The 18,556-nt window shown below is 42.0% G+C and overlaps 1 protein-coding gene across 1 annotated transcript; it reads left to right on the forward strand.

The window, feature by feature from the left end:
- The first annotated feature begins 708 nt into the window (after positions 1-708).
- On the forward strand, positions 709-14,027 carry STMP1 (short transmembrane mitochondrial protein 1). Its single transcript, XM_007072307.4, has 3 exons — positions 709-855; positions 7,832-7,885; positions 12,712-14,027. Exons 1-3 carry the CDS (start codon positions 841-843, stop codon positions 12,790-12,792), a joined length of 150 nt encoding a protein of 49 aa, XP_007072369.1. The 5' UTR covers positions 709-840; the 3' UTR covers positions 12,793-14,027.
- Positions 14,028-18,556: the final 4,529 nt, after the last annotated feature.

Here is an 18,556-nt window from a genome sequence, read left to right on the forward strand (position 1 = left end):
GTTAAATGGTAAACTACTAAAAAAAAAAAGGGGGGGGGGGGTTAAAAATTGACAAGGTAAGGAAACTGTCTATGCTTGTTTCGTTTAAATTAAAATGGTTAAAAGCAGCATTTTTCTTCAGCATAGTAAAGTTTCAAAGCTGTTTTAAGTCAAAATTCAGTTGCAAACTTGAAAGAACAACCATAAGGCTGAGTTAGGAACATTTCAGTTACGAACACCCTCCATTCCCCAGGTGTTCCTAACTCTGAGGCTCTACTGTACAGACATTACCTACAAGGCTTTGATTGTCATTTACCTTGCCCTAGCATAGAGACAGGCATTCCTGACAATATAAATTGATGGGTGTATGGTGTTATGTTTTATACACAAATGCAGACACACACACACACAGCTTCAAAGCAGAATCTCTCTTATAGATTTTGCAGAACTCCGAAGTTTCAGCCTGAGTGCAGGTTTGGGGATGTTTATGACACTGTGGGTCTCGTCAGGAGAAGTATCAGACTGTGTGCTTGGGAGGTGGGCGCGTTTGCTCGGGGGAGAGAGACCAGCTCTTGCACAAGGGGTTTGTGCACTGTGTATTTTCTGAGCGCCATCCTCACTACCCCACCATAGGTCAGTCCCATGCTGAGCCCAGGGTCACCTCGCCAGAGGCGGGGCTAGAGGGAGGGAAAAGAGGGCCGGGCGTGCAAGACCAGAAAGGATAGGACTGCTCAGACATCCATCAAACCCCTAAGCTAGTGAGACAGCAGCAGGGAGGATGGGACCCGGAAGAGAAGCTGCCGCTGGGGCGAGTTACTTCCCCGCCCGCCCCTCGGAGGAGAGAGGCAGCCCGGTTACACCATGTTACAGTTTCTGGTAAGTGTCTGCAAAGCCCCTCCACGTAGAGCCTCTGTCCTGGTGTCTGCTCCCCCCGGGCTCTGCGTTGGGAGGGAGGAGGGGATTGCTGCTGGGGGCGGCCTGGAAGACCCCCCCCCCCCCCCCCCCCAGCAGGAGAAAGGCGCCTCTGACCCTGGAGAGAGAAGCAGCCGCTACATCCACTCATGCCCCTTCCCAGCTCTGTCCATCCAGCGATGGATACATTGGGCCCTGGAGCTAGCTACATACTTTCAGCGCCTCCGCGCGTGTGCGAGAGCGACTGGGAAGCTCGCTCCTGGCTTGATACTGTGGTTTTCTGAAGGGATCCCAGACTTCGGGCACTGATGAACCTGGGACCTTGTTTTGCAGCTGCTGCTCATTCAAAAATCGTCTGGACTAGGATAAAAGGCGCTTAAGGGTGAACTAACACGTTTTAAAAAAACTTGAGTGCAGGCTGTATTTTGTTAACGTGCTAGCTGGGCGAGATGAAGCCTAGGCTACACCGGGGCCAGCTAATGTGTTAAAATACAGCTAGCCCTGACATGCTCTAGGGTGGTGCTTGTATTTTCTAACGTTCATTAAAACACGTTGGCTGAAGTGTGGTTTGTTTTTGTTTTTGTTTTTTTTTTTTAAACACCTTTACCGTAGTCTAGATATACCCTTCATGATGTGCTAGTTTCCAAGCCATGGAGATTGAATTGCTCTAGAACTTCAGCCTTATGGTTAGGATTTTGGGTATGTCCTCACTGGATAGTTAATTCAGGTTATCTGCACTCAAGTTATGCCTCCTGAGTGAGTGTAGCCAAATTGCAAATAACCCTTAAATTGCTGTGTCCACACCAGTGCTGCACTCATTTGTCTGTGGTGTTAAGCCAGGGGTTCTCAAATTGGGGGTCGGGACTCTTCAAGGGGTCATGAGGTTATTACATGGGGGGGGGTTGCAAGCTGTCAGCCTCCACCCCAAACCCTGGTTTGCCTCCAGCATTTATAATGGTGTTAAATATATAAAAAAGTGTTTTTGAATGTATAAGTGGGGTTGCACTCAGAGGCTTGCTGGGTGAAAGGGTCACCAGTACAAAAGTCTGAGAACCTCTGTGCTAAGCAGTCTGGTAGCACATCCCAGGATACTTAACTGTGCATTAAGCTGAGTTGATCCTGTCTAGTTTCTTGCCAGTTCATCCATCTGACTCTCAGCAGCTTGTCAGGTGGACTGCTTTTGAGCTGGATACACCAGTACTTCCAGGGTCCACAGCTCCATTCCTTGACATCTGTTAAATATTATTCACTGTACCAAGCGGGGTTTTTCCTCATTAAAAGTTATGCAGAGATGGAAAAAGAGGAATTATTTTAAGGGCCAGATTGTGATGCCCTTTCACCTCAAATAGTCCCTTTGAAATCAGCAGATCTAAGACCTTTATTCACACTGAATAGTATATCACAATCTAGCAGTTAATTATATTGGTAGCACTTTCAAACACACACACGTGACTTAGCCTAAAAGTCCCACTTGCAAAAGTGACTTGCTGCATGTCCAACTGCAGGACAGAGGCACAGCTACAGTGCTGTAGTGCCATAATGTGGATGCTTGGTATTTCTCCCTTGATGTAGTGTTAATCCACCTCTCCCAGAGGCGGTAGCTAGGTCAATGGAAGCATTTTTCTATCGACGTATCTGCATATACAGTTGGGGGGTTAGGTCATCTACCTACGTTACACAGGGTGTGAAATTTTTCACAGACCTGTGTGATGCAACTAGGTTAATCTACTTTGGAATTTAAGGGCTGGTCTACACTGAAAAGTCACAGTGCCATAGCTACATCTCTCAGAGGTGTGAAAAATCCACACCCCTGAGATATGTAGGTAAGCCAACTTAACCCTGGTATAGACAGCGCTACAAAAGATTCTTCTGTTGACCTAGCTACCACCTCTCGGGGAGGTGGATTACCTACAGCGATGGAAGAACCCCCTCCAATTGCTGTAGTAAGTATCCACACTGAAGTGCTGCACTCCCGCAGCAGCGTTGATGTAATTGTGCTGCTATAGCATTTTAAGTGTAGACATAGCCTAAGTCTCATTGAAAATCTATCAAACTAAGGTCTATACTAGGAAATTAGGTTGGTATAACTGTCACTCAGGGGTATGAAACGATAGCTCCTTCCCTTATGGGTGGGAGGCCTTTATCAATGGGTGGGTCCATACCAGCCCATCCCCAGTGTCTCAGTAGGCCAGGAATATATTAATTTTTAAAGTAGTATTAGGCCACGCCTGATAAGACCCTGAAAATGTACTCTGAATATGTAGCATACCATGTGTGTAGATAACTGGGGGGATTAGCCACCCCCATATTCCCCCCCCCCCCCCCCAAAAAAAAAAAAAAGCAGGAAACAGTGAGTTTGGAACAGAAGCTCATTTATCTCACTTTATTAAAAGTGGACAAATTTAGACATGGTACAAAACTACACACAGTGACATTCAACAGCTATCATTTACCTCTTGCCCCCTCAAATAAAAAAAGTTGTCTACACCCTCATAATACATTGAATATACTGTGGCCTTACTAATTTTGGTTACATTCTCTTTTGGTTCACCCTCTATATGTCTACAATATACAGCTTCCTTTATTCTTAGCCACTTTTTTTTTTCTTCAAATCACTCCAGATGTATTCCATTGGATGCCAATCAAGTGACTGTACAGGTGAAAACGCCCACTGCTTTAATGCTTTCTCTAAGAAAATGTATGCATGGTTGATGTGTACTTTAATTCAGTGGCTTTCAACCTTTTTTCATTTGTGGACCCTTAAAAACTTTCACATGGAAGTGTGGACCCCTTTGGAAATCTTAAACATATTCTGCGATCCCCCATTGAAAACCACTGCTTTAATTCATTGTGCTTTTTGAAAAACAGGTACTCTTGCTCCCTATAGGAAGACTCAGTTCTAATATCTCTTCATATATTGCGCTCACTTTTATGCTATTAATGAAACACAGGTTACCAATACTTTTATAAGACACCGCCCATGCAAATGGAACAACGTTCTTTTTGGACTGCTGCTGCTGCTTTTGTATGGTGCCAATGCATCTTAAAAAGAGTTGCACATGGGGCTGACGCCTTCAGGGCATTCATTGGCTCATCGCTACAGTAAAACAAATCCAACCTTTGTATCAGAGTGATACATGTTAATTGGTATTTTATCACACAATTTTTGTTCCAAAACAATTCAAAAACTCAAAACTGTTTTAAGCATATTTTAATCATATTGCTCCTCCAGTCTGGTATGGGTATTGTCCTTGTGTTCTGCCTTTTGGTTTCCCCTCCCCCTCCATTCAAATTTTCACCTTGTGAAGTCTGCCACTTTGATTTGACAATGCTTTCCTGTTCTGTTGCAGTGGCTGCAGTTCATTTAAAGCTTCTGGCTTATTTTGTCCCTGAGCCCAGCCCTGCTCTGACTTTCTGCAAATATGATAAGCTATACCTGAAGTCAGAGTTAAACTCTTTGCCCACAGTCAAATGATACTTTTTTCCCCCTTATTCCCAGTCCTAAAGCATTTGTTAGTCAATGAGGCAAACAGCTGCATTCATTAGCTGAACGTTCTTTAAAATTTTGGTCTTTTTCTTTTTCTACATGTGTCTGCAAACTCTGGCAGATGCTAAAGCCAGATGCCCAACTATATGATTTATTTACAATTCTATTTAAATCCTTAATTGATGCAAATGCCTTTAATACCTGGCACTTATTAAAAGTAAACAGCAGGGTGCATGCCAATAGCACAGCAGCAGTTTCTCATTTCCCATTATAGGTGCTACTTGTGGCACCTTAGAGACTAACCAATTTATTTGAGCATAAGCTTTCTCACGAAAGCTTATGCTCAAATAAATTGGTTAGTCTCTAAGGTGCCACAAGTACTCCTTTTCTTTTTGCGAATACAGACTAACACGGCTGTTACTCTGAAAGCTGTCATTATAGGTGCTGCTGACCTAATTTGGAGATACTGTGGATTTTTAGCCATGTTCGGACTTGGTACCAATAAGTCCCAATAATACATTGCATATTTATTAGAAAATCAGGACTTTGAGCTCTCTTTAAAATATATTTTTAAGTTAGCTGGCTATTTCAAATTCTGGTCTCTGTTGATGATGCCAGCAGAGAGCCTCTTCTGAATCACTTTAGCTCTTGAGTGTTTATTAGAAAATAAGCCCACATATCCTACCCCTAATCCAACACGAGATTTTAAAAAAAAAATTGTAAATGCATATGCATTTCTTCAGAATGGACCCATTTGTAACTCTTTTGTTCCAGCGAAAACAGTGGGTAATAGGACTAAGACGCTCAGCAGATTTTAGAATCCTGTTTCTGAACTCAACTGATGTTTGAAGTCCTTGTGTTGCAAATGTCTGATAAAAATCAGTTTTAATTAAGACTTTCTGATTAGTGCCTGAAAGCTGGTGAAGGGAAAAGAGGAAGGGCGTATTAATTCTGGGTTCCCTCCTCTCCTTTCCTGTGCGTGGAAAGGGTGTCTGTCTCTCCACCCTAGCTGGAGCTGTAGCAGGGAGATAAAGGGATAATCTTACAAACTTTATATTTTTGCCTTTCAGAGTTAAGTAATTGCTTGTTTTACATTTAACATGTATCTTAGCATGTTGGGTGGCTGTTAGAAGCCCCTCATTAGTCCTTACTGTCCTTAATTGGCATGTACCCTTTAGTTGACAGCATTTTTAGTTGTCAAAAGTGATCAAGATGAAACTGTGAGACTCCCCCTCTTCATGAAGTGGCATCTCTTAAACCCTGTATAACTGATGAAATAGCACATCAAAGTCTAGACTGGTCTTGCATGGAGTGTGTGGAGCTCTGACTTCAGCTAATGGGATACGAGTTGTTTATGTTCTTGTGTTTGACATGCGTGTTAAGATACTTGCAAACAAAATAAGACTCATTGCATGGTAAAGTATTGGACCCTGCTTTGGAGTTGGATGTATTTTAGGCTAAGAGCAGGAGAATGAAGGTGTTTTTGTCCTTTCTAGGAGAAAAGAAATCAAGAGAACTTTCTTAGTAAAATTATTTTGTAAGGGCTAGACTGAAAGGTTCCCCCAGTGACTAGCAATATAAGCCAATCTTTGCAGAGAGTCTTGAGAAATTCTCAGCTGAGAGTCTGCTTGCCTTTTGGGTGAATTCATGGACACTGCCAAGATATAGGAAAGGCCGCTCTGCTGGACTGACTTACAGCATTAAAAGGAATCTTAAATCCTGCTTATCTCAGTGCAGCATGCATTAACAATATCCCATGCAAAAAACTTAATTAATTTACAGTTAAGTTTGCGATAATAAAACATAGCCTTTATACCAAACACACAAAAAGGACACTACATTTTTTTAAAAAAGCCAAGAAGTTCTAAGCTCTAAAAATGGAGTAAACAAATAATTTAAATAAATGTTCCATTTCCCTTACAGTTCAGACATTAGTTAATGATGGCATCAGCATGTGAAAATGTGCAACCAGTTCTATTAATGACCATAGCTTTCTGACAAGAACACGTTTTGGGGGGTTTTTTACCAGTGACTGGTGCTGTGTTTATGCTGCTGGAAGAGTGAGTTATATTCTGTTCCACTTTGTGCAGTGAATACAATTTCTAGCTAGGTTTTGATTTCAAAATCGTTGTTGTTGTTGTGTGGTGGTTGTTTTTTTTTGTTTTTTTTTTTTTAAAAAGTACCACACAGATTTTCAGAGATGAGGCCAAACTTGCAGTATTGATAGTCAGAAAAATCTTATTAGCATTTGTACATCAAGCCAGCTTAATCTGAAATTTAATGATAAGAAGGGCTAGAGTTTTACCTGGAGTTGCTGGATGCGAAGCACTTTGGAAAATCTGGATGTATATTTCTGAGGAAACAATGGGTATTTTTTTTTCCCCTCAGGTGTGATTGAGACCTGAGTTTCTCCTCAGCCTGCAAGTGAAAGGAGCTTTGCACTCCATTTCCCTCTTACTCTTTCTTTAAGCCTCATGGACTGAAGTGATCTGTTTCTTTAGCACCCAGCAACCACTATCCCAAGCCTGGGACCTAAATTTACATTCTGTGCAAAGTAGCATAACTAGGCCAGCCCAGAAATCTATTGATGCACTGTTTCCTTACAATCTCCTTTGCCCATATGTTTTGTAGCCCACTTCATTTGCGTGTGTCCTATGTTTTTCCCCTATCTTCTTCCACCCCAGCACCTATTATTCTTAGTATTTGTATTGTGGGAGCTCCTGTGAGAGCTCCTGTCATAGACCAGTACTCTCCTTGTGCTAAGAAATGTACAAGTATTGAACAAAAAGATTTTTCCTGTGCCATTATATTCACCAGGTTTTAATGGACTTACTATGATTTATCTGGTAATGGGTGTGCAAGGAACTTTACAGAACAAAAGACCAAGCTCTGCACCAAAGATTTCTAGGAATTGTAAGAGAACAGTGACAAAGAAAAGTCTCATTCTGATGGTGGTGCTTTTATAGAAGCCGGGGTATAAATGGGTACATTGTTGAAGGAAGAGAGAGAGCTTAGGGGAGAGTAGTATAAAACTTATGAGTAGAGCTGGTTGAAATTTTTTGCATGAAAAAACTTTACTGAAATATTATTTTACATTTTCTGGGGGAGTGGGGGGGGAGGGGTTGGCAAATTTCTCTCTCTTTTTTTTTTTTAACTAGTGTTTTTACCAGAATCTCTTTTTGAAATAGTTAGATTTTTTCGACCACCAAAACCACCTGCATTCTCTTAATGAAAACAAGATTTCAGAAAATGATTTGGGGGAAAAAATCTCCATTTTTGAAGCCTGTGAAATGGAAACCATTTCAAAAATTTTCATGATTTCCCCGCCATCACCATTTTTTTTTTTCATCCTCCTCTATTGCCGAGTGGTCCTACATTCTGTGCTAGTGAGGGGGAAATGTTAAACTCCTTGTCATTTATTTTGTCTTTTTTTTCTTTTTTTTTCCTCTTAAGCTTGGTTTTGCTCTTGGCAATGTGGTTGGGATGTATCTGGCTCAGAATTATGATGTAAGTATTATTATTTATTGTTGTAGTAGTAGTAGTATTTTGCAGGAGCGGCCCTACCTGTTTTACTGGCCGGGGCAGAGAATACTTTGAGGACCCCTTCGCCAAGAAGCTGAGCTCAAACAAACCAACAAAAAAAGCTGGCCAAACAGGGCCGGGGGGAGGGGGGGGAAGCTGGCCAATAAGCAGAGCAAAAATGACCAGCCAATCAGAATAAAGGAAAAAAAAAACAATCCCAAAACAAATCCGATGGCACAATGATATGGTGCCCCATGGATGTGGGCAACCAGCTTCCCCACACCTAGAACTGGCCTTGATTTATTTGTATTACAGTTATGCTTAGAGGTCACAGCTGAGATCAGGGCCCCATTATGCAGATGTTGCATAAACACATATTAAGATACAGTCTCTGTCCTGAAGAGGAGCTTATAGTCTCAACAGACAAAGCAGGGGAAAATGGTGGCCCAGAAAAGTGAAATGACTTGCCCAAGATCACAGGTGGTCAGTGGCAGAGCAAGGATTAGAACCAGCTCTCCTAACTCCTAGTTTAGTGCCCTGTCTCGTAGGCTACACTAGCTGCCGCACAGTTCCATTTCTTTATGTATGAAAGTTTGATAGCGACTTGTATATCTCCCTCCTATGAATAATGAAGATGGAATTGTCAGGAGTGTTTGGGAGGGCTCAACCTGTTGAGTTCTGCTTGGAATTTTATGTAGACCTGAACTCTTCCTTTTCTCCTTGGATTGAGGTTTTCTGAACATGAATTAAGGGGAGATTTTGTCTTCCAAGAATTTGGAGCAGAAGCCTTGGGGCTGAGCCTCCAGACTTCGGTAGCATCAGTGGAACTACTCACATATGTGCAGGTTTGAGGATTTAGTAGATCTAAAATTAAAAACCTACTGTCCAATTAGAAATCAGATATTTAAAACATTCCTTACCTGTGCTACTAATGCTACCTTAAAATTAAAAGAATCTAAGGGTGAGATCCATAAAGATATTTACATTCCTAAACCCCAGACTTAGGCACCTAAGTCCCAGTATTGGCTCCATTACGATGCACAAAACTCTCTCTGAACTCTGTAGACACCTAAACTCTCACTGTGCCTAAAAATCAGAGGGGTAGCCATGTTAGTCTGAATCCACAAAAATAATGAGGAGTCCGGTGGCACCTTAAAGACTAACAGATTTATTTGGGCATAAGCTTTCATGGGTTAAAAAAAACCCCACTTCTTCAGATGTCGCTGTGCCTAAGGAACGTTTTACTGCAAAACATTAGGAGCTTACATTTCTGCCTCTGAACAAGTTTGCTGGCGAGCCCTCTAGGCGTACAGGACCTGTGTCTTGCCTAAGCCCCAGGGTGATTCACAAACCAGAGGACAATGGGTGTTCAGATATCTAACTCACCTGAGGGGCCAGATCTGGTAGCAGTGCTCAGAGGCCGCCTACCAGATCGGGTTCCATTCAAAATCCAATTGAAGGAGGAGATGGTGGTGGTGGTGCCGCCACTACGGTGATTAGAGCTCTCCCTTAGGATGTGGGAGAGCCAGGTTTGTTTTCCCCCTCCCTGCCAAAGGGGGGAAAGGATTTTAAGAGAGGTCTCCCACCTCTCCGGAGAGTGTCCTAATCACTGGTTTATGGGATATCCTGATGTGGGGCTATCTCCATCTCTCCTGTTGAAGCTGTTCCACTCTGACTAATTAACAATAATAATAATAGACTGCTTATGTATTTATCCACCACAACCACCCCCTCTTCCTCTGGCCATTTTAGGTGCCTGCCTTACTCCACACAACTCAATCCCTCAAGAAACAAGTTAGGTATCTAAACCAGCTGACTCCAGGCAGTGGGTTTCCCCTCTTTGATTGCTAAGTAGAGATTGTCTCCCTGCAGCCTGGTCTTAGGTGATTATCTCTGAGAAGGGCTGGGGTTAGCATGCCCCCCCCTCACCCCGCCGCCCCTTGTCAGCATCTCCCATTGGCTGGCTTAGGTAGCTCCCTGCCTAGTGTGCTGTTTTTTGTGGATCACAGTCTAAAGGTATGTCTACGTTAGAAATGTTACAGCCAGAGGTGAAAGTAAGCTGGTACGGTCCGGTCTGGCATACTGGCAAGAGCTGGTACACAGCTGACCGTACCGGCGGGGGTCAGCTTCCCCAGGCTGATGATTTAAAGGGCCCAGGGCTCCGTCCACCACTACCGCAGTGGAGCCCCGGGCCCTTTAAATCGCTGCCAGAGCCCCAGGGTAGAAGCGGCAGCTTTAAATCACCACCAGAGCTGCCGGAGCCCTGGCCCTTTAAATCTCCCAGGCCCTTTAAATTGAGATGTAAAGGCCCCGCCCCACTGCTCAGGACTCCAGCATACCAGTAAGTCCTTTAAGTAACTTTCACCCCTAGCTACAGCAGTACAGCTGCAGTGCCACTGAGTGTAGATACTTATGACAGCAATGGAAGGAGTTCTTCCATCGCTGAGGTAAATCCATCTTTTCCAAGAGGTGGTAGCTAGGTTGACAGAAGAATTCTTCCATGAACTAGGGCTTAGGTCAGCTTAACTATGTCTCTCTGGCATATTAATTTTTCCCACCCCTGAGCAATTGTGGCTAGTTAACTTAACTTTGGAGCATAGACTAGCCCTAAGGCATCTGTCTTTTGCCATTCATTGTACAGGGAACCTGGGTGCCTAACTCAGCTTGTTGGATTATAGTTTGTTTCTATGACTGTCTGGGTGTCTTTGCTCAGCATTGCAACACCTAAATCCCTTTTTGAACCTCATCCTAAATTCCTTTCATCATTTGTGACCTGTATACTTTTGCTTTTCACTCATCTTGGACAATGAAAATAATCCAGACAGTTTAATTTTCCTCATACATTAGCAGAATCCTGCTATCTCGGTGTTGCAAATGCTGTAAGGGAATAGTATTCCTTTAAGAATAAATTGTTTCTATTGTTTGTTTTTAAATCAGGGAAATTTCATTAAGCTAGGTTTTGTTAAAGCTTGTTTTTACAAAACCTATACTGTAGTTTAGACCTAAACTCACCTGAGTGTATGTTGCATATGTAATTAATGAAAGCATGAAGTATAATCATTTTCCTGCAGTACAACTGAAGTGTCACCACAAGAGGGCTGCTTCTGCTTTTAATTCAGAGGAAGTTCTCCCCTGGTGATGTAAAACGGATTTGCTAGCATGAACCATGTATTTGAGTGTTACGGTATCTAAGATGATTTTCCACATGGTTGATCATAAAAGCCCCAATTATACAAACAGGGTGATTAAATTAAAAGTTAGGGTGTTTTTTCTCTGCAAGAGTGTGTTTGGCATTTGTGTAAAATTTCTTTAGATAGGGAGCTCTTTTAGGAATAGGCCCAAGAGTAAATTAAACAAGGAGTTTTTAAGAAGTATTATCACCCCTGCAGATGCTGCTAGGGAACGTAAAGGTAATTCAATGTGTAACTTTTCATAACGAAATTCAAAAGCTTCAACATTCTGCTCTTTCATATGTTGTCCCCAGTCCTACAAATGCTTATGCATGTGTTTATCTGTAAGCATGTGAGTAGCCCTACTGACATCATTGAGACTACTTACTTGCTTAAACTGAAGTATATGTATAAATATACGTAGTTTGGGGGGCTTAGTTTCAGTTTCACAAAATTAGTCCAATTTGCCCCTACCCCACCCCCCTGCAAAAATACTTCTGACGTTTCCCATATGGTTAACCTGACCACTCAAGTCATGAGTTGAGCCCCAAAAAATCATGAAATTTGGCTTAAAAATCATAACCCAAAATGCGTGTTTTTATTCATGTTTTATTTGCCTTTGGTGTGTGTTTTATATCCCAGTTGGGTCTCATCTACAAGCTGTTCTCCACAACCATGAGAGCTAGAACCTTAATACAAAAGTTGAGATTCTCACATAATCAGTTAACTTGAGGAGCTGTGGCTTTGAGGGGAAGAGAAAACAAATTTTGTGTGATTGCCACTAAAATAAAGAATTCACAGCATGGCATTTGCCATTATCAGTCAAATTTTGATTGGGTCATGTTCAGTCTAAAATGCTTCTGTTTTTAAGGGGAGACTGCTGGCGTTTTGCAACTCAACTAGATCTTTAGAACAATCTTAAGTTTTTTCTTTAAAGTGTGAAATTTCAAAACGTTGCAGATTTCAGTGCAAAAATTGACATAGGAGACATTTTTGGGGCCAAAAAATAGAGCAGAATAAATACTTTTGACATCTTGCAAAAAACATTTTCCTCCTTTTGCACAGCTCTTCTTATAGGTTTTAACTAAGACTAGAAAGAACTGATGTGTTTATTTACTCTGACTTCCTACATTACACAGGCCATAGAAATTCTCATTATACTTTGTTGGTATTTTCAGAAGAATGTGTTAATATTATTGAGTTGGTGTTTTCTGGGGCCTACTCTTTGGCAGTTCATTTTCTTCCGGTAAGGTAGACAGGCTGGTCCTTTAAATGTCCTATGTACTCCTTTATATGTCCATCCTCCTTTCCCATTCCCAGCAACAACAAAGATTACCCCAAATTAGGTCTAACTCTCCTTCCATCCAAAAAGATCTGGATGAGACTCAGTGGTGGTGCTGATGTTCCCCCAATGGAGTTGACTAGAAAGGGTTGCTCAACATGTCTGCAAGCCACTTCTTCTTTGCCCCACCTCATGGTACTGAGCATGCTGCTTCTGTCCAGGGTAGTCCTGTGGAGTGGGTCCAAGGAGCCGGGTCTTTTTATATAAAGTTTAACGCTAACAGTTTTTCTCGCATTCCTTAATTAGTCAACTAAACAGCTGATAATGTCTAACTTTTTTTTTGTTTAAAAAAAAAAAAGATTCCTGACCTTGCAAAGAAACTTGAAGATATTAAAAGAGATGTGGAAGCTAAGAAGAAACCTCCCAGTGACAAATCCTAAGCCACTGATGTTGCCCGGATCATCTCCAAACAAATTTCAAGGATGTAATTCCCCTTCAAGCTACACATTCCAAGTAGAAGTGTGGCTTTTGGGGATTTCCTCCACTTCCAGTCTCCCAGAACCTGGCTGTCCTTGAGCTGAAGTGCAATCGTGAATGTGCGGTGAGACCGAACATCAGGAGTTTCAGGGAACCTGATTCTGAGCTGATGTGACTGGAAAAGAAAGTTTGGATTTTCTTGCTGTTACCTAATATTTTATAATCAATTTTTATATGGCTCAGCTGGAGATCACTGCAAATCCTACAGTTATCCCTACCTGATGCTTTATAATAATTCTTAAAATGCCTCAAAAGAAATTAAAACAAATGTATCCGGAAGTCACTTCTGAAGACTACTTTTATTCTGAGTTATATTACTCCACTGTCCTTTCTTTAATCCTCCTGTGTGGGACTGAATCATGGATAATTTCAGTCCCTGTGCTGGAGATGGAATGAGAGCTTTCTGAGTGTCCAGTGAATTTACATGTAAAATCGTCTGTTTCCACTGTTGTGTTGTATATTGTTTTTGGCAGTGTTTCTCTTTGCACAAAGTGAGCGAAAACATGATTGACTCAAAAGGATGTAAAAGGCTACCAACTTCAACCTACATTTTATCTTCACTGGTTTTTCTTTCTCTGCTCTGTTCCATTGCCTCACCCCATTTCATTTTCACTTCTTTCCCCTCCCCTTGGTCATTTTGGAACACATACCTTAGGCTGGGGATGATGAATCAGCAGTTGACTAAGTGAATTTGAGTCATCTTCTAAAAATGGTTAAGCATACAGCCCTTTTGCATCCTCTCCTTACTGCCTCAAACAGCTCTCTTCCCCTGGATGAGAGGATTAGCACATTGAGTGTAGTATTTAACACACCCTACCAGTCCTTCAGCCCCCTGCATCGCCTACAGACCTTTTCTTTCGTAATTGGACAGTAATTTTAGTATGTTTACAGGTTCATCTTACCACCTCACTGAGCATGCTCTGGCACTACTTAGCCTAGCGTGTTCCCCTTTACCTCTCTCAACCATAATATATTAAATGGAAATGCAAACCCCTTGGTATGAGGCATTGATTCGTGATGATACAAGTACTACACTCTTTGGCCTGAACTGTAAATGAGACACATCCTATCTGGCAAAAAGAGATGTAAATGTATTAGTTAAATAAATTTAATTTGTATTAAGTGCAACAGCCCATCAGTTGTTTGGATTTTTACTGTTCTCCGTTAAAAAAGTATCCATCCTTTGCATTTCACATCTTTTTTTTTTTTTTTTTTTTTTAGAAATACATGTATAAACAAACAGACCCATCAGGTACCCCTGATCAGTAATCCTGCAGCAACAACTATAACAAGAATTAATTAACGTCACAACACCTGTATAAGGTGAGGGGGGTGGAATTATCCCCATTTTATAGATGGCAAACTGAGGGCAGAGAGAGACATTAAAGCTAAAATTGTCAGAGGTGTCCCTTAAATTTGGGCAGCCAACTTGAGACACACAAGGCTTTATTTTTCAGAGTATTTATCATTTTGTAGCCCTGTATAGGTTCAAAACAACTCAATTTGACTCTAGTTGCAGTTGGAGTGCTCAATACTTCTGCAAATTGGGCCCAGGTATTTCAGGTTGGGCACCCAGTATATGTGGAACATACAATCAATGACCTCTAGTTAAAAGTCTGATTCGAGTAACTTGCTCAGCATCACACAGAAACCCCATGGCATAGGCAAGGATAGAATCCAGTTTTCTAGGGCAGCATTCACCTAAAACCATCCTTTCTTTTCCTGCAATTCCCTGTCTCAGTCACTACCACCTTCCAACTATTGCAACAAATGATAGAGGGTTTCTGTGACCAGTAGCGCCCTTCACTACAAAGCCCTTGTTCCTTAGCACCTATATACCCTCAACAGCTCCTGTACCCCCTCAGCTTTTCCCCACCATCCTTCAACTTCTGCAACTGCCTTTTCTCCGCCTGGCCCACTCCCCAACCCCCACATTCAAATCAGAGTGCCTTTCTCCTGTACCTCAGTGCCAGCAGGGGGAGCACAGAGAACAGGAGGAACAATTGCAGGGAAATTCCTGCTCAGCCTTGAATCCTGGGGCTGGAGCACGCTCAGAGCAGTCAGAAACTTATGAGCATTTAGCTGCCAAACTTATTCATCTGCAACTTTACAGAGGCTTAAACTTAACCAAATTTGTGCACATTTTCACAGGAATGGCAAAAGGTACCTCCCTGACAAATGTCAAATCCAGGCTCCAAAAAACAGAGGTTCTACAGCAGGGATCAGCAACCTTTGGCACATGGCCTGTCAGGGAAATCCGCTGGCGGGCCGGGACAGTTTGTTTACCTGTAGCATCCGCAGGTTCGGCTGATCTCAGCTCCTACTGGCTGCGGTTAGCTGTTCCAGGCCACTGGCAGTGGCGGCCAGCACATCCCTCAGCCCAGGCTACTTCCCACAGCCCCCATTGGCCTGGCACGGCGAACCACGGCCAGCGGGAGCTGCGATTGGCCAAACCTGCGGACACGGCAGGTAAACACACCATCCCAGCCCACCAGCAGATTTCCCTGAGGGGCCATGTGCCAAAGGTTGCCAATCCCTTTTCTACAGTTTCTCAGCCAAATAGTTGTGTGTGGTTTTTTGTTTTTTTTTTTTTTAACATGGGCAAAACAATTCATTTCCTTTTCCTTTTAATCTCATTCTTGGAAACGGCCAAGCCATTTTAGCTGAAATTTTCCAGAAAAGTTGACTCTGAGTCAAACACTTGGCATGGAAAATTTCAGACTGAAGAATGAAAGTTTTGGCAAGGTTATAAACGACTGAAAACAGGATCTTATACTACAACCTTAGTAATAGATGGAACCATCCCCACCTATAAAAATAAACAAAGTAGATATTAGACATTCCTACCAGCCATTTAAAATGGTAACACTATTTGTTGGTGATTACCCATAGGCATCACGGTAGAAGTGGGTTTGGAGAAGGAGAAATAGCATCATTGATGATAGGAACTCCCTTGGAAAACACAGCTATGCTTAACCACTATTGAGCGCACAGGATTCTTTGAGAGACTCGCATTGGGTGATTCAAAATCTATTCAAGTCAACCTTGCAGTCTGTACTCATGCACTTTCCCCCTAAGTATTGAGTTCAGAACTGGACCCATGCTGCCTACTTTTTTTAAAAGCCCCTTTTGCAAATGTGATGGATTTGGTAATAAACAATCTGAGGGAAATTATTTTTCTTCCTTTCTGCAGAACTTTAGAGCCAAAATTTTGACATACTGTACTTAAAACCACTCTGATTTCTTCAGTTACCACCTACAATTATTTGAACAATTATTGTGAATTTAGTTTTTTCCCAAAGAGTATATTTTGCTCTTCCTGCACATCACACAAAGATGAGTAGGGAATGAGTATTTAAGGTTTCTCTATAATTTTTGACCCTAGGAGCTGCTTTAGTATGAAAGGTGCAATTTATATCTCAAATGTTCATCTGATAATTCACAACTCATGTCAGGACATTTTCTATCAGCCTATAAAGCTTTTCAAATAGGGAGAACCAGGCATATCTGTGGTGCTATATAAACAATACAAAAGTATTAATAATAAGGGTTTAAGTTTTTAAGTATTCCACAAGGTTTGCAACACCTTGCATGATTAGCCCAAAATTACTTTTCTTTCACCTGGAAAATTGGAGAGCTTGATTACATTTTAGAAGGCAATAATTCTTGAAAATTTTTCAAGCCCTATACAATAAATTGCATTAAACATAAGAGTTAGCCGTAGGCTACACTACATTATACTGATGCATAACCCCCATTTACATCCGACTGGCAGAAATTCAGTCTGGCATAAAGAGTGCATGATGCATAGTGCCTGCAATGCATGCTACAGTAGGGTTCAGAATTGTTTTGGCTACAGAGGTGTTATAGCAGGTTACGCACAGCTTAGACTAATGGAGAGTATCTTTGAGACATCTCTAGCAGCCGGTTTCCCATTGCACCCAGGAACCATAGCAGTGAGCATATGAACGATACGGAGGTAAATAGCTGAATCATCAACCAGAATCTACAACCTCCCTTCCTTGGCAAAAGCGCCGAGGATGAACTGGGGTGCAGCTACTAGCTCCACTTTCTATGGCTGAATCCTTCATGGGGGCACAGCAATGGGAGAGAACAGAGCACAGCCTGTTTCAAAGTTTGGGGAAGGAAGATCTGGAACACTACCGCAGAGAGGCTACATTACAGATGTTTAAATAACAAAAATAGAGCCCTTGACCAACAAATACTGAATCACAGAATGCTTCAAACCAAAAAGCTGTCAATTTAGCTCAAGTTTAGCATTTCCTCTGACCCACGTCTAACCACCTGCTACTAGAGTTACTGGGCTGGTTGTCTGTTGCCTGTTATAGCTATCCCAGAATACCTTGCTATGGAAAACTGCTGATGCAGCCTGCCCCACCCAATACACAGGTGCTCCTGTGTTGCTTCATGGGCCTCATTCAGATCAGGCAGCGCCAAACTGAGACTCCTGCAGAATCCTCATTAATACAAATTAAGGAAAAAACTCCATATTCTGATGTTTTCGATATCTTTCTGCTTAGGATCTCATTCCCTCTCCCCTTTCCGTTCTCTTCACTAACCTTTTTCTGCCCTGCCCCCAACAGACCTAAATGATGGAGGTCTTCATCTTAGTTAAAGAAGGCTGAACATGGTTTTCTGGGGGCCATCTTAGCACAACTTTGAGCACTGATGAATCTTGATGGGAGGCAATTCCTGCTGGCCTAATAGCAAAAGACCTTGTCTCTGTGTATTAAATGACATAATGTAAAATCCTGGCCCAAATGAAATCAATGGTAGCACTCTTATTGCTTTCTATGGGGACTTAGACTTCCCTCTCCTACCACATTGTTAGTCACGTCTCCCAACAGGTTCATGTTGACCTCTCCACATATGCTTTTTTTAGGGGGTACTGTGATATATTCTGTGCTGGCCTGGGGACAGCGTGTTGCGTTGGTCGTGCCAACTTTGGATCACTATGGCCAAGACTCATAAAGGTACTTAGGCCCCTACCTCCCTTTGTGCTACTGGGCCTATATGGTTCAACTGGCCACGGCGCGCACACAGTACAAAGACACAAATCAGTGCAATATGTTCAGTGATGTGGGATTAATTTCATTAATATCAATTACTTTATGCAGAAATGGCAAGGCCTAAACATATTTCTACAAAATGTAAATATCACTGCTGTGTGATGGCGTTAGAAACTGGTGCCTCATGCAATGAGGTAGGCAGTTAAACAGTGTAGAGAAATTCCCCTATACTGCTTTTTACGTCTTTCTCTGGGGGACTGAAAAAAATAGATATTTTAAGTTTGTCCGTGGTGTCTGCTAACCTTTATGGATTCCCAAGAGGTAGATCCTATTTATTGAATGCGTAGCAATATAACAGATGTTATTCACGACTTCTCTTGACATATGCATTAAAATTTAAATGATCACCACAAACTGTCATGTTTGCTGCTTTGAAGAACACAGAAAGTTGCAGAACTTATCCTCAGAACAGATGTTCCATGAAAACAGAACTGTGGTTTGTTTTTCCCCCTGTGTTGCAGAGTATTTTGGGGCCAGAAAAAGAAGTGATGGTATATAGCCATAACCACAGCACAAGCCTTCCTCCCTCCTGTCTCCCCTTGATTCATATTCCATCTTGTTACAGCCTTATATTCTT

This window comes from Chelonia mydas, chromosome 1 (genome assembly GCF_015237465.2).
Source record: "Chelonia mydas isolate rCheMyd1 chromosome 1, rCheMyd1.pri.v2, whole genome shotgun sequence".
Classification (NCBI taxonomy): domain Eukaryota; kingdom Metazoa; phylum Chordata; order Testudines; family Cheloniidae; genus Chelonia; species Chelonia mydas.

Excerpts from the sequence above, each read along its gene's own strand:
- STMP1 (XM_007072307.4), top strand. Across the intron at positions 7,886-12,711 it reads ATCTGGCTCAGAATTATGAT|ATTCCTGACCTTGCAAAGAA; the intron begins GTAAGTATTATT and ends AAAAAAAAAAAG.